At 48.0% G+C, this 25,774-nt stretch overlaps 1 protein-coding gene across 4 annotated transcripts in view; it reads right to left on the bottom strand.

Annotated features, from left to right (window-relative positions):
- NTRK3 (neurotrophic receptor tyrosine kinase 3) overlaps positions 1 to 25,774 on the bottom strand; it is a 250,744-nt gene that overhangs the window by 36,421 nt on the left and 188,549 nt on the right. For all 4 annotated transcript variants that reach the window (XM_054388351.1, XM_054388348.1, XM_054388349.1 and 1 more), the window contains 2 exons: positions 8,648 to 8,778; positions 4,449 to 4,621 (listed from right to left, as the gene is read on the bottom strand). In XM_054388351.1, coding sequence (XP_054244326.1) covers positions 4,449 to 4,621; positions 8,648 to 8,778 — 304 coding nt within the window. The remainder of the gene's footprint in view (positions 1 to 4,448; positions 4,622 to 8,647; positions 8,779 to 25,774) is intronic.

Here is a 25,774-nt window from a genome sequence, read left to right as displayed (position 1 = left end):
AATAATGGCCCCCAAAGAAGAGTCCAGGTCTACAGGGAACAGGTGATGGGTAACAAAAATGGTCAGCCAACATCTTTCTATTATTGGCTCTTTGTATATCTTACTATGTAGGACACATCTCAGTATGTCCTGTACAGTGCATACACTTCCCTCCCACCCTTTGCCCATCTCACATAGTCCAGAGGAAAGAAGCATCAACATGTTCATGAGACTAACAGGAAGGATATCCCCACATTGAGGTGTGTCAAGAAGCCTACAGGAAACATGAGAAGGCTCTCTCCATCTTTCCTCAGGGAAAAAGGTTTAATTGGGTCATAATTGGCCATAAATTGGGTGGATTTCCCATTAAAGAATTATGCATTTGTTTGGGTTTCCTTTCCATTACAGGGTGATGAAGGCTTTTGCCAACATGGGGAAGAAAATCACCCCTCTGCCTTCCTCTCCTGAAATTCCTCTTTCTGTCCCAAAGACTGTGGGGGCTGCAAAAACCCCAGAACTTGGCAAACTTTTCTAACACCACCTATGGCCTGTCTGATTCAACACCAAACAACAACAACTTACTTCAGGCTGCCAAGAGGGTCTGTAACAGCAGTATGCAAATATCCCTGCTTCAGATGTGTTGCTGCCACAGAGAAAACAAAGGCTAGAGAGCCAGGGACAGAGGGAAAGGGAAGAAGGGATGGAGATAGGCTGCTGCTGCAGAACCCTGAGCAGCAGGTCTGTGTGTTGGGGAGCAGCCAGCCCAGCCCCTGGGTACCCAGCCCTGGGGATGCCTCACTCCCTAGAGAGCTGTGTCTGTGTTTCCCCAAGCCAGGATCTTGAGCTGCTGCACCACCAGCAACAGTCTTACCCAAAGGGACCATCCCAAGCCATGCCACCTCTAAGCCAGCTGCTCATGTTGATCCCAGGGCTTTCCCTTGACACACCAGTTAATGTCACAGATCAGCACAGTTCTGCTCTGGGAAGCAGATAAAAGCCTAACAACACTTGAAGGGATTTATTTATTGTGCTTTTCCCCAGGACACTGGGTCTAAAGTGAGTCTCTTCCATTTTACTGCTTTGCCAATTCCTGCAGTTAAACTAGGAAAAGTCCATCTGAGTGTCTCCTACAGGCTCCCAGCATCCCTGGCCTCCAGTGCCTGGGGACAACTGTCTCCTGCTGTGGTGAATCATGCCACAATAAAAAGTGCTGCTTGCTGAGGGGATGCCAGGCACTCCTGCACCACCAGTCCTCTCTGATCCCCTTGCAGAGCCTATCCCCCAGAGTTTCCCACCAGCAGATAGCTGACCTGGAAAACAAAGCCCATGGCTCTCTTTCCATAAGCCTCCTCAGGCATTTTGAGTTCCCATTCACTGGGAATAAGCTCCCTTGTCCCAAAAGTCAGCTTCCTTTGTGACACCAAGGGACTTCACTGCCTATCACACACCAATATGCAGAGCATGGAGCTTGGAGTTCCTTCCTCCATATCTGCATCAGAAGGAGAAACTCTCAGCTGGCAGAGGAGAGGTTGCAAATGCCAGGGACCACACATCTAGAAAGTCTATTTTCCTCCACAGAGGCCAAAGATAATGCAACAACAAGCTTTCTTCTCCAGTGATACCAGGACAGGTCCTGGCCTCCTAGGGCATGAGTGTTTCTCAAGGTGGGGTTGGGACATGGGCGTGATGGGGTTTTGGCTCCAGCATAGCATCAGGCTAGGGAGCACACTGTTGTGTGAACCAATTCCACAAGGCATTAGCAGTGGGCATGAGATATCCTTCAGAAACAGCAGGAGAGCCTGGTTTGGACTATGCTGTTTGGAAGGTCAGCTGGAGCAGTAAGGAAGGCTGTTGCTATTGCCTCAGCTGGGATCATAGAATCATAGAATCAAGAAGGTTGGAAGAGACCTCAAAGATCGAGTCCAACCTGTCACCCTAAACCTCATGACTATCTAAACCATGGCACCAAGTGCCACGTCCAATCCCCTCTTGAACACCTCCAGGGATGGTGACTCCACCACCTCCCTGGGCAGCACATTCCAATGGCCAACCACTCTCTCTGTGAAGAACTTTCTCCTCACCTCCAGCCTAAACCTCCCCTGGCGCAGCTTGAGACTGTGTCCTCTTGTTCTGGTGCTGGTTGCCTGGGAGAAGAGACCAAACCCCTCCTTTCAGGAAAACAAGGTTGCTGGTTCTGCCAGGAAAAAAGGTGAGGTGATTTGCTGCTCTTGCTTGGGAAGCACTTCAAGGACACAGCCTCTCAGGTGCTTTTTTAGACTGCCCTCCATCAGTCACAAGGTTGAGGCACTGTCCTTTACACTTCACCTCCACCCTGTGCTATCACACCACTTCAGCCCAATGCACGGTTTTGTGCCAGCAGGCAGAGCTCAGTCTGCAGCTGTTGGGAGGGTCCTAGGGTAACCAAGGCTGAACACTGGTCTGAGGAGCTCTGCAAAGCTAGTGTAGCATCAGCTGTCACTTGTCCTACCTTGCCAAGGATGTCATCTCTCCAGAGCCTGAGACAGGGACTGAGCTGTAAAATCAACTCACTCACAACTCTGCCAAAACCATAGAATCATAGAATTGTCAGGGTTGGAAGGGACCTCAAGAATCATCCAGTTCCAACCCCCCTGCCATGGGCAGGGACACCTCACACTACATCAAGTTCCCCAGAGCCACATCCAGCCTGGCTGCAAAAACTTCCAGAGATGAGGCTTCTACCACCTCCCTGGGCAACCTGTTCCAGTGTCTCACCACCCTCATGGTGAATAATTTCTTCCTAACATCTAATCTGAATCTACCCATTTCTAGTTTGGTTCCATTCCCAGTCCTGTCATTACCTGACACCCTAAAACAAGGAGCAAAACCATCAGAAGGATGTTCTCAGCTCTGCTACTGCCCTGACAATGCTCTGAGACAGGTTGGCACTGCCTGCCAAAGGAAAGAAGAAACCTCTGGGGTCCTTCCCTGTAGATCTGCTGGTGTAGGTGATTGCTTAAACACAAAACCCTCAGGGAAGGACCTGAGCTTCCTGATCAGAAACTGACCGTGATGGTGAAAAACAATCACTAAGCATATTCCAGCCCCCAGTCCAGACCTGCTGTGCTCCAGCTTCTTGTTCCTGGTGCAGTCTTGTTCACACTTAGCAGTCAAAACAGGAAAATATCAAGGGTCCAATTTTCTAAGTGCTAGGAAATAAAACTACTAATTATTTCAAGAGGTAAGTACCACTCCACTTGCAGGCAGGTTTCAAAGTGTAATTTCTGTACCGTGGGAGAACTGCACCACAAACCTCCTCCTCCCACAGCTGCTCCCTGCCCCTCACCTCTGGCACATTCAGGGCACACAAATGATCTGCCTCACGCTGAAGAAGTGGTTGACTGATGACTGGAGGAGGAGAAGGCTCCTGCAATTTGCATCTCTCTGGAGGCAGGGAAGGCAATTACGGCACACTGCCAGGCCTTGCCTAGCTTCTTGAGGAGCCTGGTGCCACAGGTCAGCATCATTTGTAACTCAGTCAGGGTCTTTGTCTGAGGAGGCTTAGGGAACAAGGAGCAGGGGTAGACTCCACAGGTACCACCCCTAAGCTCCTCTAACATTATAGAATCATAGCATCAATCAGGGTTGGGAGGAACCACAAGGATCATCCAGTTCCAACCCCCCTGCCATGGGCAGGGACACCTCACACTACATCAGGCTGGCCAGAGCCTCATCCAGCCTGGCTGCAAACACCTCCAGGGATGAGGCCTCAACCACCTCCCTGGACAACCCATTCCAGGCTCTCACCACTCTCATGGGGAAGAACTTCTTCCTCACGTCCAGCCTGAATCTCCCCACTTCCATCTTTATTCCATTCCCCCTAGTCCTATCACTACCTGATATCCTAAAAAGTCCCTCCCCAATTGCTCAGGACTTTTCTGAATAGAGGAATGAGAACTAGAAATCAATGGATGCCCAGGATACAAAGGAGCAAGGACTCCAGCAAGTTTCTCAAAGGAATGTTTTGATTCTCGTGCTGTTGAACCAGGAGCTGGATGACATGGGGACTGATAACTAGTTGCCTTCCTGCTTCAGCAGGGCATGACTCTGCTGGGTGTGTGGACTTCAGAGCTGTTGACAGACATGGCTTCATGCCCTTCCACTCCCATAGGGCAGACAGGGATTGCAGCCCCATTTCCTGCAGCTTCAAACTTGCTGGGGTGGGAAAAGAAAAATCTGGTTTCCATAGGTGAGAAGGAAGATCCTTGGGACTACCTAAGAGGAAATGTTGGGGTAGAGCTAATAAAGCACCAACTCTGGTGAAGACCATCATCTCCTACAAGCTCTCCTTGGAACAAACATTCTCATTACTCACCCCACTGCCCTGCCAGGTGGTCACAGTGTCCCTTGTGCACCACAGATCTATAACAAGCCAGACTGAGACTGCAGAGCAGCTGCCCAGCAGCTCCCATGCCCTCCACCACACGTACCTCAGGAACTTGTTCAGGTCACCGTGCTTCATGTACTCGAAGACCATGATGAGTGGGTCACCATCACCACACACCCCATAGAACTTGACAATGTGCTCATGCTGCAGGTTGGTGAGCAGCTCTGCTTCCCTCTGGAAATCCTTGCGGGCTGCCAAGGTAGGGTCCTTCAGCGCCTGCAAGAAGGGGCACAGACACACAGCGGCTGAGCTCCAGCAGGGCCAAAGCCAGAACAAAGAGCATCACACAGAGGAGCTGATGAGGAAAGGAGAGGACACACTGGCACTGGAAAAGGCTGGTGGCAGGTGCTGGTGGCACCAGCCTGGCATTTTGTTCACATAGTTACCAGCCCAGCAGGTTCCCCGACTCATTTCCCAGGCAGAAGCAAACATGCCTCAGAGGGTAATAGCTTCCAATTATTCCCAGCTTGGGCAGGATTTGTACTGGTGACCTAGGGGTGAATGGCTTCATATCTCATTATTATTAAATTCCTGAGCCAGTCAGTCTTTGCTATCTGTCTTTTATTTTGAAATAGCTGACTAGACTGCCTTTATTCAGAAGATGGATTTGCCTGGCTGTGCAGTTATTGTGTGGATTTTTCAAACTGCCTCTGAAGAAGGACACTGGCAAGTCTTTGCTCATAATTTTGAACATCATGGGTTTATTCCCTGCTGTTTATAACAGCTCCCCTGGCAGGCTGATGCTGAAATTGGTATCCTTACTGAGAATATCTCATCCTCCACATTGGAGCATGCCACGTTGCCATTGCAGGGTAGCTCGCAGGCTCCAGGCTGTGTGGACGTCAGAGGGTTGCTAGGAAGATGTTGCTGTGGGTGCAGCTGGTGATCAGGGAGGGTTCCTCAGGGCTGGAGTCTGGCTTGGCCATGCCATTATTGCACAGTTGAATTGGAGAGCTGGGTTGAGAGCAGCCTGTTGTCATCAAGGGAGGGCACTGAGTGAGAAACTTGAAGTTCAGAACATTTGGCAGGATGGGATGGCCATGAGGAGCAGCACAGCCTTTGCAGACGTTTAAGGAAATGAAGAGGCAATTCTGCTGTTCAGTTGCTGGGCCTCAGGTTATATTCTCCTCATCCTCCACGTGCCAGCAGTGTTCACTAGCAGTTCTGGCTTTAACTGTGCAACCTATCCAAAGCCAAAAAGGATTCAAGCCAACTAGACCCAGTTATCCCCAGATTCAATCTGATCTGCACTGGTTCCTCCTCAGTGGTGGTGGATGAGAGGTATTTCTCCCCTTAAATGTACCTGTCCCCCTTTCCCCATGCTTTCAGTCTCCCCACACAGATAGCAGAGGTGGCATCAGCAGGTGCAGGCTCCAATTTGTGTGCAAAAAGAGATGTTCAGCACCAGAGAGCTGTGCCTAGAGGAGGGGACTGTGCACACTCTTCATGCAACTTGGGCTGGTCCATGGCACTGCAAAGCAGCCAAGTCCTCCAGAGTGGCTGCTTATCCCTTGGAGCAGATCTGCTGCCAGGTTCTTCTCCAAGCCTTAGGGTACTGCCTCATCTCCTTCTTCTGCCCCAAAACTGCTGGTCACATGGCATGATTTAATTCTCTGTCCTCTGAGATAGCTTGACTAGAGATATTTTTGATGGGTATTAGTTACATGGTGCAGATGGCAAACCATCCATCCTTATCTCAGGCACCCAATCACTTTTAGTCATTTAATACCTTCATAATGTTGATGATGCCCTGTTTTCCCCAGGAAAAGAGTCTCCTGCCACATCACTCTTTTTTCCTGTGGTTGCATGGAACTTTTCAAGCTGCAGCACCCTTAGCTTTCCTCCCCTTCATACACAAACATTTCTACAAGGCGTTAGAACTGCAAATCTGCAAACATCACACACTAAAACAATAACCCCAACAAAGATATCAAACCCCACGTGACTGAGGTTGCACAGCCAAGCACTTAGAAATGAGGGAAACAGGAGCTAGGAGTGGTAGAAGAGGGAAAGAAGACCAGGACCAGAGGAAGAGATGAGATGGCTCAGCAAAACCACTGCAATGCCTCTTCTGGGAAGGTTTGGGGTGGGTTGGTGCCTCCATGACATGATTCCTGTGTGACAGCTGGGAGGTCACTCAGCATCTGCAGGTTGTCATGCCATGTCACTTGTTCCAGTACTACCTGGAAAACAGCCTGTCTTGTGTGGCACCAGGGCCAGGTCTGCAGGAGCACCCTGCAGCAGCAGGGCTCAGCGTGGCTCTGGTACCTGCTGTCTGCAGGGCTGGGAAGGCAAGGCAGTAACTCCAACCTCTGCTTAAGCGAGCCTTTCAGCTCAGTTTCCCTGCTTTCCCAGCTGCCCCTTGTAAAGTGGGGATGAGACAACCCCAGCACCTCTCTGTGAGAATCTGAAAAGGAGCTCATCCACATGTAGGGAACTCTCAGACACAGGAGTGATCATTACAATGGAGCAGCCTATAGAGAAAAGAGAAATCCACACTGGGAGGACATGCCCTTCATACCAGCTCCTCCAGCATCTCCAGCACTTGACTTTGTAACCTCCAGCTCTTTGCTGAATACGGGTTTTGTGCATTTCTCTGGATGTTTTTAGAAGCAAGCTGAATAAATGAGGAAGCTTGGTCATGCCATCACATCACAGCTCAGCTTTTATCTGTGGGGCTGCAGCCTTTAGATCTGCTGAAAATCTGAGTCCATTAACCAAGTGAATAACACAGCCACTTTCTCTGGCCCTGCGAGCAGAGCAGAAGCAGGCTCTGGGCTGTGGACTCAGCTGCCCTAAGCAGTGTGCCCCACTGATGCCCTGAGCTGCAGTGATTGGGGAGGTTGTTCTCAGCCTCCATTGGAAGCATGAGAACTTCATGAAATGCAGCCAGATTTCAACTTCACAAGTAAACCTTTTTTTTTTTTTTTTCCCCTTGTATTTTCATTTCTTTCTTTCTTCCTTTTTTTTCCACCTAAGATTTATAATGTGGCCCAAATTAGAGGGATTTTTTTTTTCCCTGCTCCTCTTCCCCTGAGCTGGCAAGAAGCCAGATATCAAGGCCCTGCTCCAAAGCTGGATCTGTATGATCTTGCAGGATGAAAGGCACTCTGGAGATGTAAGCTCATATTAGCAATTAACAGAAACAAGTTCAGATGTTGTTTCTGCCTACATGCAAATGAAACTCAGCAGACACTTGAGAGACAGGATCCTGTGAGCCATGCCTGACACTGATAGGCAGCTACCAGCCCCAGAATCAGGCAATTAATCATATGGGTAGCTGTGATGCCTTGGCTTGAACCAGTCTCAGAGGTGAAAGGTGCCATCTTGCAGTTCACATGTGGGGCATAAAGGGACAAAAAAACCTCCCCTTGACCTGCCAATGATTAAAATGACTTTCAAGTAACTGGATGCTTCCAGCATCCTGGAAAGTGTGCTGGAATCTTTCTCCCTGTAGAGCATCAGTTTAAACGCAGATTTTCTTCCAAGGAGTTAGGAGACATCAGTTCACTGCTGGGGATTAAACCAAGTGCCAACTGGAGCCACTTTAGAGGAGAGCACACTTCTTGTGGTGTGCTTGAGTGGTGTCCTCTGCCCAGCAGAGCCACACTGGTGGAGCACAGCTCAAGCGAAGACCCTTCACAAGGATGCAAACAGCATAGCACAAGCCAAGCTGAACTTTTGTTGGCTCAAACCCACCAAAACAGAAGCAATCTGTGGCTAGGCAAGCAGGAGCTGGGTGGAGTGGAGATGGGCTGCTTCACACAGCTTGCAGCAAATTGATCCCAGCAAATTGGTTAGTCGTGCTTTGCTTCTGAGTACTCATTTTTGCTGAGGCCCTTTTTTGTCGTTGGGGGTTTTTGTTTGTTTCAGCTTCTACATGTTCCACAAAGAGAGAAAATCCAGAATGAGAAGGGCCCTGCTCCCTCAGAGAGGGAAGGTGCTGCACAGGATCTTGCAGCTGCACAGGAGCTTACAGCTTCTGGAGCAGCTTCTCCACCCCTCTGTCTCCTGGCCACGTCGGCAGGAGGAGAGGCTTTGGCATGGGTGAGAACAGACGACCTTGAAGGAAAATACTGAAACTTGGTGTGACTAAGTGGATTTACCACAATCTCTGGCATCAGATAAATCTCCACCCCTGGCCCCCAGCCCTCCCCTGCTTCCCTTTCCCACGCAGGCTCATCCAGCCTCTGCCAGCCAGCCCCTGTGTCCTACTCTCTGCCATTCACCCTTGGGATTTACCTTCACTGCCACCAGCATTTTGTCGTTGGTGGGGCTGAGGTTGTAACACTCTGCCAAGAACACCTTCCCAAAGGCACCTTCTCCCAGCTCCCTCTTCAAAACGATGTCTCTCCTCTTAATATGCTGGACATCTGTTGGAGGGAGGGGAGGAAGAAGGGAGAGGGTTGAGGGGAGAATGAATCAGGGTTAATTCAGGGAACGGCAAACCAACTAACTCAATTTTCTAGCAAGCTGAAAAAGGGTCTGACATTGCTTTGCAAAAATACCTGCAGGGATCTTTGAACCCACCCACGGAATGCAACCATCTCTGGGATGGAGCTAGTCTTATGCAAAACATCTGTGAGGAAAGCACTCGAGACTTGTTGTGTTCTCACTACTAGCTGGCAGCAAGCTTGTCCTCAGGGAGAGCAACCTGTGGGGCAAAATCTGCTACAAAGACCAGAGTCTCTTTGGAATGACCCTGGAAATAATTCATCTCCTGTGAGGCACAGCAAAGGTCACATACTTCCAATGCCAGGTCAGGGGAGATTAGAAGGTCCTGTTGAGTTTCACGTTTCAAGTGGGATCAGTTTAACCCCAAATTCAGGCAGATTTTTGAGGCTGAACTTTGTCAAGTCCAAGCATGCCAAAGAGGAGGAGGACCACTGACCTCCATGCACCTTCAGGCACAAGCAGGAAGTGCTGAGCACTGCCCTGCAGCAAGACCCTGACCCTGCAGCCAACTCCTGCATTACTGTCCCCTCAGCAACAAGGTCAGCCCAGGATAAAGTCCCTGGCACAACAGACAAACCGAACCCATTAGTTTCAATGATCCTTTCCACTGACATTTAGGACGGTGAAGAGCGACATAGAATAGCAACCAAGGCTTCAGGAAGAATCAAAAGAGCAACAGGTATTCATTTAACAAAGGTACAGAGGCCTCTGAAGATCAGGCTGCTCAGCTAACAAGGTCATTCATGAGGGCTGCATCTACCCAGGTACTGGGTACCTACACGAGTAGAGAAGCAGTCAGCAGGAGACCCACGAATGCTGCGTTGTTATTAAATGCCACTGTCTGCTGGGAGAGCTTGGAGGTCTCCACAGTCTCTTTTGGGAACAACACTAGGGCACAGCTTCTTCCTGCCAAACCTCCCTCACATCACAGCACCCATACAGATCCTCTAGTAATAGAAAGTGTCTTTTTTTTTCCATGCCATCAAAGCATTTTCCAGAGGCACAGTACTCAAAACTTTCTCTCTCCTAACTGCCCTTCACTGGTGGTTACTGCCTGCCTTGAGAACTGTGACAGCACAGACCATCTCCAGCACCAGCCTGATGGTTATGGCAGGGCAGTGAGTGCTACACATTTTTCTCCAGTGCTTGCTGAGCAAAAGCTGATACATTTAGAATCATAGAATCATAGAATCAGTCAGGGTTGAAAGGGACCACAAGGATCAGCCAGTTCCAACCCCCCTGCCATGAGCAGGGACACCTCACACTACATCAGGCTGGTCAGAGCCTCATCCAGCCTGGCTGCAAACACCTCCAGGGATGAGGCCTCAACCACCTCCCTGGACAACCCATTCCAGGCTCTCACCACTCTCATGGGGAAGAACTTCTTCCTCACGTCCAGCCTGAATCTCCCCACTTCCAGGTTCATTCCATTCCCCCTAGTCCTATCACTACCTGATAGCCTAAAAAGTCCTTCCCCAGCTTTCTTGTAGGCAGAGGCATTGGATGGAACAGTGCCCTCCTTCCACTCCTACTCTGGGGCATTCATAACCTGGCCCTGCAGCTGTTTACTCACAAACTTGGCTGCTTTAGAGTCTTCTCCATCTCTTCCACGTGCCACAGGAGCTGTACAGGTATGCACACATCCATTTCCTTCAGGGGACTGATAAAGGTGGCCTCAGGGAAGCACCACTAACACTGACCAGAGTGTGCCACCAACTCCTACCACCCACTCAGGCTCCTGCAGAGACACGAGGTGCCCCATGACAATTTCTGTACCACTTGATGCATCAAAATCCAGTGGACTGGAAGACTAGCATCCTGATGGCTTTCAAACAATTAAGCTTTTTAATCAGGAGCCCACAGGCAGGCTGGAGGAGCTGCCCTGCCTGGCCCTTTGGCTTGTTTGGGAAGATGGATGCTGCGAGATTGCATAAGCAATGGGGCTTGTAATGAATGATCCCCCTGTGGAGGATTCCCACTGACCTTTTCATTAATTGTTCAACAGCCTGAAAACTGTTAGTTACCAATATTAATAATATTGGTAACATTAAAGCACAGGATGGTAGCACATCCCCAATGACTTTGGGTTTAAATCTGCAGTGACAGCCAGGGAGAACAAATCACACGTGGGCTTTGCCTTCTCCACCTGGTTTAGTTGAGTGGTTAAGGAGTACCTTGAGAAATCTGAAATACTGTGTGTTGAAATGTTAAGTGATGCACTTGGGTGAGCAAAGTCCTAATCTAAGAAAAGCTGAAATGGCACCAATTTACTTAATAGAGTAGAGGAAAAGGGTTTTTTTCCTCTTTCTCTTGGCAAGCATTTCTACAGCACTCATCAGCACAGTACCTAGGATTTACTGCATTGACCAACCACACATTTGCATTCTGGGTCTCCTGAATAGCAGCAGGCAAGAAAGCAATGGGGAAATGATTTTGTACCGAGAGGAGCTCAAGAACACTTCCAAAAATACCACAGAACCCCAACTGAAATGTTGCAACTGCAATCCTGTTGCCCCATTCGGTGTGAAACAAGATGAAAAAGGAAACTGCCTCCAAGTAACCAGCAATGCTCTTTGGTATTATTTCCACTTCTGATGGATTAATGGTAACACCACAAGAACTAAAGCAAACCTCTCTTTCTGAACTCCCCAGGGCCTTGCCCCAAAAATCTTCAGCTCCAAACTTTCCCTCCCAGCAACATCTTAATAAATGATCAGACATCTCCAAGAGCCAGTGTCCAGATTGTGTGATTATGGCTACGTTATTAAAATAATATCCCATCTGTCTTTAAGAGCACATTTCACAGCAAGTTGCTAGGGTCACCTGAGAAGCTTCATGGAAAATTTATGTGAAGAATTGAAGGAGGTATTGTGGGAATAGAGCTGCAATGAGGGAGGAACAATCCGTTAGAGGTAGTGGACTCAGGTAGCGCTGCTGGATTTAAAGCAAAACTTGAATGGTTATCAAAGGAAGGTTCATGAAGTTAAGCAGTTTGACAGCAACTGGACAATCTTAATGTAGAGTCAGAGAAGCATTTTTGCTGACCACAACTTTTCTCCACCTCAATATTTGCATCCTAGTTTTTTAGGCACAAATGGGATAATGAGCGAGTGACGATAAATGGCTTCTTTTTTTCCCCCTCATGCTCGTGGGCATGCTGAACTTGAATCAAAATGCTGAACTTGACATCAAGTCCTTCCAGTCACAGTGAGATCAACACTATGATTAATTCCACCTCACTGTTAAATACGGGCTTTAAACGTAAAGCAGTGACAAACCACCCTGGCACCGCCTGCAGCTTGCTGTGTTATTGTGCTAACCTTGCATCTCTTCGCTCGCCTGTCCTGGCTGTAACTCATGGAGGAAGACCAAATAGCCATGAAAGATGCTGTGCTGCAAGGGCAGCTGGGAGGTTCATCTGCATAAATCTGTTTACCTCCTCCTGGAGAAAGCTGAGCCCTGTCTGATAAACAGCTGGTGTTTGTTTGTTTTAGGCAGGCAGCGGTGTGCTAATCTGTCTCCACTGTGTTGCAGTCAGCCCTGCTGACAAGGTGTATGCAAACTGTCTTCCCCTAAGTACCACTCTTGCCTTTTTTTCTTTCTTTTTTGTTTTTTTCTTCCCCTTCCCCCTGTTCCATTAACTTATAAAAACAAGCCAATGAGACAATTCAAAAGAAGAACCTGTGCAGGAGCCACAGCAAGACCTGACAGGAAAATAACCAGACTTGACAGCCTGATGGGAGCTCATTCAAGGCCGTGCTGTATCTACAGGAAGGATGCGAGTGTGCAACGCTGAAGTCATTCCAGTTCTAAATGAAACATCTTGTGGCTCTTGTTTTGGAATTATTATGTTGCTGCATGACACAGAAGAAGAGTTGGGCAGATTCCCACCCCTCCACCCTCCCTCCTTCCTTCTTGTCCATCAAGATATAACACACAGAGAACGTTTTTCAAGCTCTTGCCTTTGCTGTTACTCTGAGCAAACACGAAGCACATCAGAACACACTCAGCCTGCAGCTGGCTGGAGGTTCCCCATGGCTTCAGTGCAGTGATGGTGGCACACAGGCACTCACCTTTACAAATTGACTCCAGAGCAGAAACCATTCCTTTTCTCTGGCAAAGCTAAGGCAGAAGGGTTGTGGCTTTGGCTCTGCAATGGGATCTTACCTATCCTCCTTGGAACCTTTTGTAGGATGGCTGACTTGATCTGTGCTTCAAGTGCACTCAGTCAGAAGAGGGTCTGTCTAAAAACAACAACTTCCTCCTCCTCCTATTCCCTCCCATGTGTCCCTTAGTCATTGCTGCTCCTCTCCTTGACACAAGCATATTCCAGTTTGCTAACCGTGTGAACCCAGCACAGCCATGGGATATAGAAGAAGAAAAGGGGAATTCTGCTCTTCTCATACATCAATCTACCATGTCCTGATGGGTCACTTCTCTGCTGGCCCCTGGGATAGATAGAGCCTGCAAGAGCCAGAACTTTCTCCTTTAAATCACAGACTCAATGGCTCTTCACCCATCTTTTACACTCATATTAGAGAATCTCTCTTGCTTGTGATGAGGTCAAGGCAAAAAGATCCCCAACTCAACCACTAAATCCCAGGTAGAGCACAGAGTGCTCATAACAGACTGTGTGCAATTAAAACAACTTTTTTTTTTTTTTCCCTTAATAACCACCACATTTCCACCACATAAGCAGAAACTGGGAAGCTGTGTGGGTACATTTCATGAATCTGCTTTTCCAATTCTTGTCTCCTTTCCAAATCAGCCCTGGGCACCAGCTGAAACAGAGATGGCTTCAGTGAAACTGCAAATTCTGCATTCCAGGATGTCATCACAGTCTACATCCTTAAAACAATGGCTTGATAATTATCTTGAAACCTGGCTGCAGATGATTGTGTTTGGACACAGATGACTCCAGCAGGAGGTAAATGGACAAATCAAACCCCAAACAGAGGAAACCATGAGCAGTGCCAGTACTTAAGCTAGAGCAAAACGTAAAACTGCTTCTTAAGCTGCATCATTTACACCAGGTCTGAAATTAAATCCTCACATCTCTTACTTTCCCACTCCTAAGAGCTGGTTGCTGTACTTCTAGTGGGTTTCCTGTCTTTGGACTCTTCATTCATGAACCACACGCAGCTCACTGGGGAAAAAGAACAAAACCATAGCAATTTCTCCTTTTACTTTTGCCACCCATTGTAGCAGCAGGGTTTTCTTCTAGCCTAAATAAGACCAATATCCATTTTCTACCAGCTCCTTCTCCTCCACACACATGGAGTCCTTTCCTATGCCTCCCTGCCACCAGTTCCTCCTTCCCTTAGCTTTGTCTCATTTCTTATCTTTTTTTTTTTTTCTTCTCCATTTCTTGTTGTTCAATATCTGGTTCAGAACTAATTTCTTTTAGATGTGTTTCTAGGGTGCCCTGATTTGAGTCTGATCCTGGTTTGAGTATTATTTTTTTTTCTTTTAGTGGTAATAGCCTTGATTTTCATAAGCTTCTGAAGCCTCATTTGCATCAACAGCCCTTTATAAATGATAACAACAATGACATTTTTCAGTGGCTGAGTCATTTGCTGTAACAACTAATTTATGCCAAAGAATTATCTTTTTTTTTCTTCCTTTCTTTTTTTTTTTTTTTAATTTATACAGAAGTTGTCCACAAAAAAGTAGCAAAGTTCTCACTTAGGCAATGATTCACTCAGCTCTCTCCTGACTCGCTGCTAAAGCAATTCCTGTGAACAAACCCTGCACAGCTTCCCTGCTCTGGGACAATTGAAACCAACTAAATAAAGCTTGTAACTTACACTGTGAAGCTTGTCATTAAGGAATGGAACAACCAAACCCATGCCTTTCATGTCAGGCAGTCAGCTGCAACCTGGATGTCAACCAAACGTGTTGAGGAGTTGCCTGATGCACCCGATCAGAGCAAAGGCGCAGATCAGGTAGGATTAGATCAAAAAGCCTTGTTGCTGGAGGGCTGATAAGTCATTCTCTCACAGGTTTGTCTCACAGTGAGAGAAGATAATGCATAAGGTAGCTGTGTCTCCCTCCTGGCCTGGTGCAAATCCATCAAAGTCAGTGAAGGATATTGATTTCAGTCGTGGGCTGCTGGGAAGTACACATAGACAAATGGAGAATCAGTCCCACATCTTTAAAAAAAAAAAGGGGGACATAAACAGGCTGTTTCTTATCTCTCTATGGACTCTGAGTAGGTAACCCTCCACTTCTGGTGGCTTCTTTCCTTGCTCTGACATGAGCCACCTCTGGGAAAAGGCCTGGATACAATCCTTGGCAGTTCGGCGCTGTGCCCAGAAGCTGGTTCTCTGCCAAGTTCCTCTGTGAAGGCACCCTTCAAGGACTCAGATTCAAAAGAGTCGTGATTATAAACAACAAATAGTTCTGACAGTCCTTTGAAAACGACCCCAAATCATGGAGGTTTGTGTAAGGCATCTCGGAATTTCTGGGAATTTCTTGGAGCAGCCACAGTCCTTAGTGGAGTCACCTGGGCTCTGACATATGGATACACCAAGATCCCTCCCACCTGCTTCTTTGCAGGCCCTGTGGACAAGACCACCTTGCTCAGATCTTCACTTTGGGGCAGTGTTTTTCAGTCTTACTATTTCTGCATGACAGCTTCTCACAGCCATTTGGGTGTCCGTACAGCAAAATTACACAGAGAGAGACTTTCTCACATTTCCCACCCATCTCTCCTCTGGCTTTGATGGAAACAACTTGAAATCTTCCTTCTACTAAATTATTCCTCTCTCTGCATCTCTTTTCAGATTTTCTAATCTCCAGCAGACCAATATGTGTCATTGGCTCCACAGCCTTTCTTCAAACTGTTTCCCATCTCTTGTACCTTACCAAGATGCTGGCAACTTGCTTCCAGGCAGCCCCATGTGCTCCACTGTATATTATGTTATCAAACATCCATGATCAAACCTTAAAAGGCAACTACTTTATGTTGCTGAAGTTCTTTACATTCCCTTCATTCTCTGGGAGCAGACACAAGGCATGAGTGCAGAACCCTGATGTGAAGGAGGCATTATTGCCCAGCTGACCCAGCAGACCCAAAGCTAATGCACAGCACGCTGGTAAATGAACCTTGGTACAAACCAGCAGGGCTTGACACCTTTAGCTGGACAACCTGGGCTGAAAAGAAATTTATCCAGGAATACCAATCTGCATCAGGAGCTGATGTTCAGCATAATCAAGATCAAGAAAACAAGAGAAGGACAACTTCTGCAAGGCAGACCTCTGCTGCTTTGAAAACACCTTACATGCACCACTTCCAAGCACACCTCCAGCAGCTGGGGCATCACCAGCTCCTCTGGCTTTTGCTGTTGCAACAGCAGGAGGAGAGGAAGCCCTGCCCCCATGAACTGCCAGTCAGTTGCCAGCTAACTCCAGCCAGTTTCTAGTCAAGGCAGAGCTGTTTCTGTGAAGCAGCCCTCCAGGCCCACAGAGTGATCTGATTAGCAGTAGAGAGCCACCGGATTAGCACTCCCTGAGCAGCTGCATCGCTGCTGCAGCACCACCTCCAGCACCAGCTCACAAGCACTTCTTAAGCAAAACCTCCTGTCCCAGCTTAAACCACCTGACACTCCTCTAAAAACAAAACATGATTTCAAGCTCTTCTTATTCACTTCAGTCCCATAAATCTGACTGATAACCACTCAGTGTTTTATGAAGACAGCAGTATAAAGTTTCCCATGGCTACTGGGTGCTGAGCAGTCTCAGCTGGGATGCACCACACCACATAGTGCTGCAGGCTGAGCAGCCGTCCTGGGGAGATCCCAAAGTAAAGGAGCGACAGCAAGAGGAAACTTCTGGTACATCAGCCCCAGCAAATGTTGGAGAGTGACTACAAAGCAAGCAAGCATCCAGCACACCTGGGCCTTGCACAGCAGCAGGCTCTTGCATTTAGGACAGCATCCATCTCCTTGTCTTTCTGCAGATTGGTGACATACTGCAGTTACTCAGGTGAGGGCTCATCACATCAACAGCAACCTTCCCTGATCCAACAAGGTAAATCCCTTCACCTGTGCTCTTCTCAGTGGTTAAAATGTCTCTTTGTATGGAGACCTGGAAGACCTTCCAAAAGAAATCTAATCCTCACAAGGTTCCCTGCAGCTGCTGGGCTTGGGGTTAGGGAGCAGGCACACAGCTGTAAGTGGGCTCCCAGACGTGCCCCCCATGTATTCTGCCTCTGTCCAAGCTCCTTGTGCCCAAGGCACATACGAGATCCCCTCAGGTTAGGACAGACCCCCTAGCCCCCCTTGCTGCTGTTGCCTTTTTACAAAGCCTGAGTGTGAGTTCACCCGCTGCACACCCATGTCTCTGTAGGCACCAGCTCCTCCTCAGCTGTCTCCCAGGGGAATACAAACTGCTGAAGGGACCAAACCCTTCTTAATATTCCAGACAGAACACTTTAAAACATATCAATGATTCCTATCACCTCCTGCATCTTTCCAAATAATTGGTGGCTGACATTAGGCTGCAAAGCCAAAATGCCTCTCCAGCTCCAGCACAAACTCACATCCCAAGGAGGTGCTCAGGCTTTGCCTTTATATACAAAGGTTAACTACACAACTAGGCTTTGAGGAGGAGGAAGATGAAGCCCAGGAGAGAGGAGCAACTGGAGTGGGCTGCAGAAGTCTTTGCTTTGGGTGAAATGCCCAAAAGACCTATGGCAAAGTATCATAAAAGGACTTTGCGCAAAGCATGGTCCTCACCAACTCGCTCTTGGAAACAGGGATTGGGATTCTTGGCAGGGTGGGAGAAAAAGGGAAGGAGAGAAGGGAAGGGAGTCTTTCTGGTGAACATGTTTTCTTTCCACCAGCCAAGCCCCTAGGTCCCTTGCTGCCAAAGCACTCAGAATAAAACATTAATTCAATACCACACATTTAATTACACATTATTTGAAAGTGAATTTATTTAACGGAGGAAAATAGTCTTCAGAGAGCATCTCCCTCCCTCAGACTCATGCCTCTACAGGGAGAGGGGCTTGGAGAGGAGATAGAAGGAATAATGGTTTGTTTTACATCAGCAACCATTGCCATTCAGTTCATCCCATCAAAAGGAGAGATTTTAAAGAGATAAGGCTGTGTTTTGCAGGAACTTACCCGCTGATTTGATTTCCCATCCAGTTTTCACTTGATTGGAAAGCGTTGCTGCAGACAGACACCACTTGTCTCTCTTTTTTATTACTTTTCCATGGGAAGGGAGGGATTACTGGTGGAGGGATGGAGGAGGATTGGCTGCCCCTCAAGGGAGCACACAGTAGTCAGATTTCAGGCTTAAGGCTTCAACAACGCAGTAATCAGACACAACAGCATCCTAGAGCTGAGATGGATAATCACAAGAAAGCTGGAAGTGATCAGGGCTCAGCAGCAGCCTTGCAGCTTGGAGGCTGTCTCCCAGCAAGAACACAGAGGCTTACCTTCTGTCCCCAGGGTCTCAGAGGCTCTTGGCTATCAGCTGGGGACTTCAGCCTGGGAGTTCACTGCCACAGCTCTGCCTGCTCCAGAGGGGCCAGAAGCCTGGCAATGCCTGCCTTCAGGTACCACCAAGCCTCAGAATTCTCTGGTCAAATCTCCATGGCAGAAAGCTGGGGACCGACTCCAGCACCTGACACAGGCAGCAGCCCCTCAGCTCTCTGTGAGTAGTGCTAAGCTGCTGCAAGGCCAGAAAAGAGCTGCCAGGTCCTTTGTAGGAAGGGGTTTGCTCTCAGTAAACTCAGCCTGGGCTTTCACTGTCTTGGCACCCCTGCAACATCCCAGCAAGAAGGTGTCACTCAAGGTTGGGTTAATTGGCTCATATCAAGACATGAGCTTTTCTCCCAACTCTTTTCTCCATGTTGAGTCTTCCTCCCACTCCCAAACTTGGGAGTAGCACCAAAAACATTCGCTCATCATTGCAACAGCCTTGTTTAGACTCCAGTCCCCACCTGGAGTGACAGTAAGGCACGAACGTGTGCCTGGCATCACTGCTGCCAGCACCCGGTGCTCCCTCCAACAGCTAACAGGAGAGCTCAGCCCAGCTAGCCCTTACCCCCACAGTGGGTACATCTCTCACCAACAGACATCCTATGGGCAATTTAGTGCCCTTTTGGCCCTACCAGCTAGATCCTACTAGTGCCATCCTGGTCCCAGCACTCTGTCTCAGAGCCGTGCTGCTGTTCACTTGCACACCCAGGTAGATATTTTAGCACTGGGTTCAGGTCTCACTGTTAAGCTTTCCCTTGCAATTTTGAGGATTTAGGAGGGTTTGAGGCCACTGTTTCAAAGCTGCTCAGTTTCTGCTTTGAGGCTTCTAGCCAGAGGCTGCATCTGCCTCATCTGTCCTTGTCTTCCTAACTGCTTCTGATCTTAACGTTCCCCCACCACAAATGATACAATACCCCAGATGTACTGAAGATGTTCTGGGGGCTATGTGACTATTAGAAGGGTGGCATTAAAGGTGGTTTGAATGTGATTGGAGCACCAATCCACAGAGGTAGTCCCTGGTGTAAAACCCACTCTGGGCAGAGTATGAACTGGCCCCAAATTTGGTTACAAAATAAAGTATTTTTAGAAGAGCAGTTCCCTCCAGAAGTGGAAACAAGAAAAGACCCTCAGAAAAATCTCTTCTGACAGAATTTCTGGACTGTCTTAAAGCAGGAACGTTGGTGAGGGGTCCTGGTGTTCTGCATTTTCCAGCTGGAGCTCCAGGCAGGTTGGAAATGCTTCTGACTGTTGGCAGCCTCATCATCATCACAAAGGAAAAGGACAATTTTAGACAAAACAGAGCATCCTCTGCCTTTCTTTTGCTTCTGTGATCTCTGGGCACCTCTCTCCTTTCTTGCCCCATGGCCAGTCATTCTCCCAACAACTTCCTTTGGTGGTCATTAAAGAAGTGGCTGATCCAGCCAAACTCATGGAACAAGAAAATTCCAGAAGGGAGGCTATACAGAGTAAAAACATGAGGTGTTGAAAGACAGATCTCAGGCTCAAGTTATGGTTTCATTAAAAGGCCTCTCTCCAATTTGCCCAATTTCCATCTCTCCCCTTCCTTCCCACCTCCTCCAGCTCCCTTTCTCACAGGGCCAACACAGGAGGTGTGCCTCCATCTCTGGCTTGATGAGGTGTTCCCTCAGACTCATGTTTTCCTAACACCCTGAATGGAGCTTGCTCCATCTTTGTTTCTGCCTAAGGTTTCCTTGGCTTTCTCTGTACTTGTTTGTCTGCACAACCCCATCCCTTTTTTCATCTTGCCAACTTCTCCTGCAGAAGGAAACCCCTGAAGGAGGAGTAATGTGAGACAGCTCTGCCTGCTGGGCTCTAAAATTACTGTGGTTTGGGTGATTTCAGCAATTGTTACGAGGCAGCAAATTATGCAGAGAGGAATAAAGGACTGACCCTACAAAGGAATTAGCTAATCTGATGGGGATAGCAGCTGGTCCTCATTTAGCTCTCCAGGTCTCTGCATAGTTGGGGCTTCCTGTACTCCTTTGGTCTATGTCTGAGTCAGAAGTAGGAGGCAACGAATGTTGGACTGGTGCTCCTGTGATGCTTCACACAAAGAGAAATCCACCTTTCCTCTTGGGTCCCCCACACTGCTGAAAAAATGAACCAGGGTGATGGCAGGGAGGCTGCAGACAAGACTAAGGAGCCTGGGTCCATCCTGCAGAAGAGGACCTCTGAAAGGCAGTGGCTTGGCCAATGTGTTGACTCCAGAGCCTCCTCCACTTGCTGAGCAGTTGTTTTGCCACCACCAACTTACTCTCCTTGGCTGAAGCAGAGCACTTTGAGGTGAAGCGAAGCAGCAAAAGGTCTCCTTGGGCAGAAAAAGCTCTGCTTGGACACAGCTTTAGAAGTCCCTCCTCACCAGGAGCTCAGGACTATTTAAGGCACCACATGCTCTTGTTAGGACACTGAGCTTCCTTCCCTGATGGCACTGCTTTATCCTTCCCCCCCGCCGTGCCCTGTCTTTAGTACGATTATAAATGAGAACCCATTGTGGTTTATTGTCTCTGACACTCCCAGCATGGAGAGACCAGGGGGGTAATAAAACCCTGGATATTTGTTCATTTGTCTGTCAGCTTTCAGTGGTGCCTCACACCGTTATGAGCCAGATGGTTGGGGTGAATTTCCAAGGGAAGAGACATCACAAACTTTGCTGCGCGTGAGAGGGGAAAAACAAATAAAAGCCTACAGTTTCCTCCTGGGGCAAAACATCAGTGTCTGCACCAGGGGAAAAAAAAATACCCACTTAATTCTTCTTAAGGGCCCTGGTGAGACTCAAGAAAACAGTCTGCAGTGCTGGTAGCCTCAGTAGACATGATTAATTGCAGATGGGGAAAGGGTGCATGTTCAGCTTTAAGCGAGCTATGTGTGAGGACTGGATGATTGCTAAGTTGGTATTCAAGGCACAGAAAGAAGGCAACCTACCAGGATCTTCAGCTGCAGAGCCAAGATTATGTATATATGCTTTTACATTAAAAAAAAGATATCATATATGGCTAAACAGCTTAAATTTAAATGTGTCTACTGAAGTTTTACAGCAAGAATAAACTGCTGGTGAAAAGGACTGGAATGAGCAGGATTGCAAAGAAAGGAGGGGAAGGGAAATAATGTTTGGCAGTTAGCTAAGGATGCAGAGGCATAAAAAAAGGACTTCTCAAAGCTGGCAATGGGAGTTTGTGGATGAGTCTATGTGGGTGATGCTGCAGAGAATAATGGTGGAAAGATTTCCCATATGCCGTTAGCTGTTTCTCCTCACTGGTGTAGGATAGGTCTCATCTAATTGGAAAATATCTTGAAGAGTTTATGTGTTGCCTGCCTTAACTACCTTAATTAGAGGGTCAGCATCAGATACTGGGAGAGTAACATGGAAAAATCAGAGGCTGGGTTCCACTAATCTAATCCATCAGTCTGCCTGCAAATCCTGTTTCCTTACTGCAATCTGAGCTTGGAGAGTGACCCCAAATTCAGCTCCTGTTATAAAGGTCACCTCCATGTCCTTTCTTTATCAATCAGAGTTTACATCAAGTCCCTTAACCTTTTCCCAAGGCAGAGATTTTTCAAGCAGGTAATGGGCAAACCTACCCAGCTCAATACCTGAGTGCAGATGAGCAGTTCAAAACTTCACTCTGACTTCTTGCATTTACACAGCCAGGCTGCAATTCTCCTGCAAACAGAGCTCACACCAAGTCATCTGAAGTCTCCACTCTAGAAACTGGAATTGTGGAGAAAGCAGGGGGAAAAAAAATAAAAAGAAGGCAAAAATAATTTACTGAGCTGTTCAAAATCACGTCTTCATTTTGGGAAGGGAAAGGCTCTTATGCTATCCACCTTCCTTCATGTATCCTTTCTTCACAGGCAGCATTGTGTCTCCATTGCATAAACTGCAGCCTCCCCATGCCACATCTCCTCAGGTGCTGTTCACAGTATTGCAGGAGGCTCAAAGAGGTCCTCTCTCTCTGCTCCTATTCTCTGTTGGGATTTCTCTCTCAAACACATCCCAAATCAGGACAGGCACTGGGCACATTTGAGACCTCAGCCATAGTCAGTGCTGCAAAAAAAAAATTCCCTCAGGTCTGTGGTGTTACAGCAGGGCTGGCTCTGGCTGCTGCTTTCAGTGTTTCCTTGCAGATCATTAGCAGACTGCCTGAACAACACAGGTGATGAAGACTGACCTCCAGGACACATCACTTTCAACCTCTTTCCAATTGGAAACCCTTCTAGCAACAGCTCCTCTCTGTCTCTTGCTCTTGGTGCAGTTTTCTGTGCAGGTTCTTATTTTAACTCCTACACCAAGGCTTCTATCTCCAGTCATCAGTCTCTGAGGTGGGTTCATGTCAAGCACTTGCTGAAAAATCTCAGTCTACTACATCCACTGAATTTCCCTTGAATACAGTGACAGGCAGATCCCTGGGGAATGCCAGCAGATTAGTTCAGTGTGACCTCCCACCACTGCAAGCCCCCATGGGTTTGGCCTTCACAGAGCATTGTTCTCCCACAACATCCCTCAAAGTTTTAGAAGATTTTCAAGATTTCCCCAAAGCAAAGCTTAAACTTGCTGATGTGGCTCCTGTCCCCATAATGTCCACCACTTCCATCTCTCATCCACCTCCTTCATTTTAGACAGGCAACTTAAAGTTGTCAGCAAAGAGCTTGCCAAGTGGTGTGCCTACCCACAGGTGGGTGTGCTCTCCATCTGTAAAGAATGCTCACCTTGTCCCATGCCCTTGAGCAGCTGGCCACTGACCCAGGGAGATCTTTCTCTTCATCCTCCATAAAGCTGGATGCAATTTTGGCAGATGAAAAAATATTTAATAATCCTTCTCTTATCTCTGAAATAAGCTGACTTTCATTCTCTGGCATCTGTCTAAGTTCTCCATCTATCACTCTCAAGATAAGCACTTTCTCCTCCATATCCTCTGTACCAGCTCAGCCTTCTCCTCCAGTCTCCAGCCCCTTCTTGCTCTGAGGGCAGTTTTGTTGTCTCTCAGAGATACTTCTGTGCAAAAAAGACCATTGCTGGCTGAAATACTCTGTCAGTATGGCTGCTGCTTTCTGTCCCTTTCTTTTCTCCTGCTTTCTTCTTCCCTTCTCCTTTCACTGTGATACTCCAAGGCTGCCCCACCACAGTCTCCATCTTTTGCTTAGCCAGCCTGGTGTACATCAGCCCTTTCATTACCCTCTTTTATTGCCTTTATTTTAACTAGGCTGAATGTTTACAGCAGCCTTCCCAACTGTATCTTAAAGACCTGCATTAAAGCCCAGCCAGCTCTCCTCAACTCATTTTTCATTCCCTGCCAGGCTGCTGACCAAAAGGCCACTGGCTTTGTGTGGCTGTCCCTTTCTGCAGACCCTCCTCAGCACTTCAGCTCTGCAGGGAATATAATCACTGCATCCTAGATGCTCTTCAATTTGAAGTGTATTTCTTACAGCTCCTCAATTTCCTTTAATCTGGCAGTTCTCCTTCTCCTCCTCCCCCCCGCAACCCCAATCTCAATTTGCTGCCTTTTCACTGAACTCTAAGAGCATTGAAGGAGGGTTTTACCTCTGGCCCTGGCTGCCTGCTCCAGCCCCATCCCTGCACCAACTCATACTGTGTGCCTTGTGCACAGATTATTGCTCACTACTTGTGGGGCTTAATGAATGCACAGTGCCCTCTGCAAACAAGTTCAAATGTGGCAACCAGCATGCTTCTTCTGGTGACCCCTCAGGACTAACTGAGGGAGAGAAGACAAGACTTTCATGCACAGATTGCCTGTATCACCATCACCGAGATGGAAATAAAGACTGAGAAATGCTTCCAGGCCTGTCTGAGAGAAGGAGACCTTAACAACAGAGCGCCCATGCCTGCCAGAGCCTTGTAAAACAATATTCTGGGGGAGGGTTGGTTTTATGCAGGTTCCTCCAGTGAGAAGGTTGAAGCAGCCCTTCAGAGCTGCAGCTGAAACAGCCAGAGAAGCCCCAGCTGATCTGAAAGCCATCACCATGCTTTCCTGCATCTTAAACTGCATGAGCACACACACCCCCCAAGGATTAATTGGTGTATTAATGTATTAAAGCACTGCCACAAACAAACAGGGACCCTTTTCAGAAGCTACCAAATCCTTGAGTACACTGTAATTAGCTGGGCTTGTTAAACCACTTAATAAGCAACAGATAGCATGTGACTGATGCTCCTGTGCCTTGGCTCAGGGAGAAAGACAGGCAAGGGCTTAAAGACGAAATGAGCTCAGTTCTTAGGTGAACCCTTAAGAAATGTCACTTCATTCCCTGTCATAGGGAACTTCTTCCTGGGGCAGACACAGCTGCCACCAGTGACAGGGTCCCAGCTTTCTCTGGTCACAGTCCCCATTCTTCCCTGGGTACCCTGGTCCCTGTCAGGCCATGCACTTCCCTGTGCTTCTGTACAAGCTGCAACAGTCTGGGGAAGGCAACACACTTGCCTCAGTTTCCCTTCCCTTCCCTCCCCCTAACAAGACTTACTGATTATTGATTGTAAGAGTGCTCTGAGAACCTCCAAACAGGACAGACACAGGAAAAGAGAAGTAATACAGCAGGACAAAATACCATGTGGCAGCAGTTTTCAGTAGATCCCAAAGCTTTACAAACTACCTGGGGATTCACAGAAGTCCTTTCTCCTTTGCAATCCTGTCCTTTCAACTCACCACACAACAACTTCAGAGGAGCAATCTCACCTTTCAGCTTTGATTTGAAGGTGTTGGGGGAAATGCATTTCTCTGTACTTACCCAGGCCCTTCATTTGGGGACCAGATCTGGAACCTGTTGGAACAGAGCTCCCTGAAGATATGCCTGATCTGGCTAGAGCTGAAGAAAGGTCTGCCATGTGCTTGCTCCACAACCAGTCAGCTCCCAGGCTGAGTCTGGTGGTTTCCAAGGAAGGGTTGGCACTGGGAGCATGGGGGAGAAAGCTCTGTAATGGATGCAGGGGGGTGGGGTCTTACCTTTTCAAATGCTGGGCTCCTTTCCTTGTGATACATCATCTTTTGGATATTCTGGGGAGGAAATACCTGATGGCTGTAGCCTAGTGCCCATTATGTTGATTTGGATGGGGTATGGGGAGAGGAGGAATATACTCACATACCTTCACATGACACAGTGGCACTACCATGCCTTGCACCAGCTCACAAGGCAGTGTGAGCCAGGAAACCATCCAAAAGACAGCCCCAAAGCTTTCTGCACAGCAAGACTTTGCAGGGCTCAGGCTGCGGTCGCCCCTTTCCCACTCCCTGAGGCACCCCAGGAAAAGGCAAAAGTCAGCATGGACACAACCAAAGCAGAGGAGACCTCTTCAGGGTTACTCAGCATCCCTAAAGGTGGAATTTAAACCCAAATTCCAGCTCACATCCACAACGGCATCAGCGATTCCCACGCTCCTGGGCAGCCCAGC

This window comes from Indicator indicator, chromosome 16, assembly GCF_027791375.1.
Source record: "Indicator indicator isolate 239-I01 chromosome 16, UM_Iind_1.1, whole genome shotgun sequence".
In the NCBI taxonomy this organism is placed as follows: domain Eukaryota; kingdom Metazoa; phylum Chordata; class Aves; order Piciformes; family Indicatoridae; genus Indicator; species Indicator indicator.
This window is presented reverse-complemented; position numbering and strand designations above follow the sequence as displayed.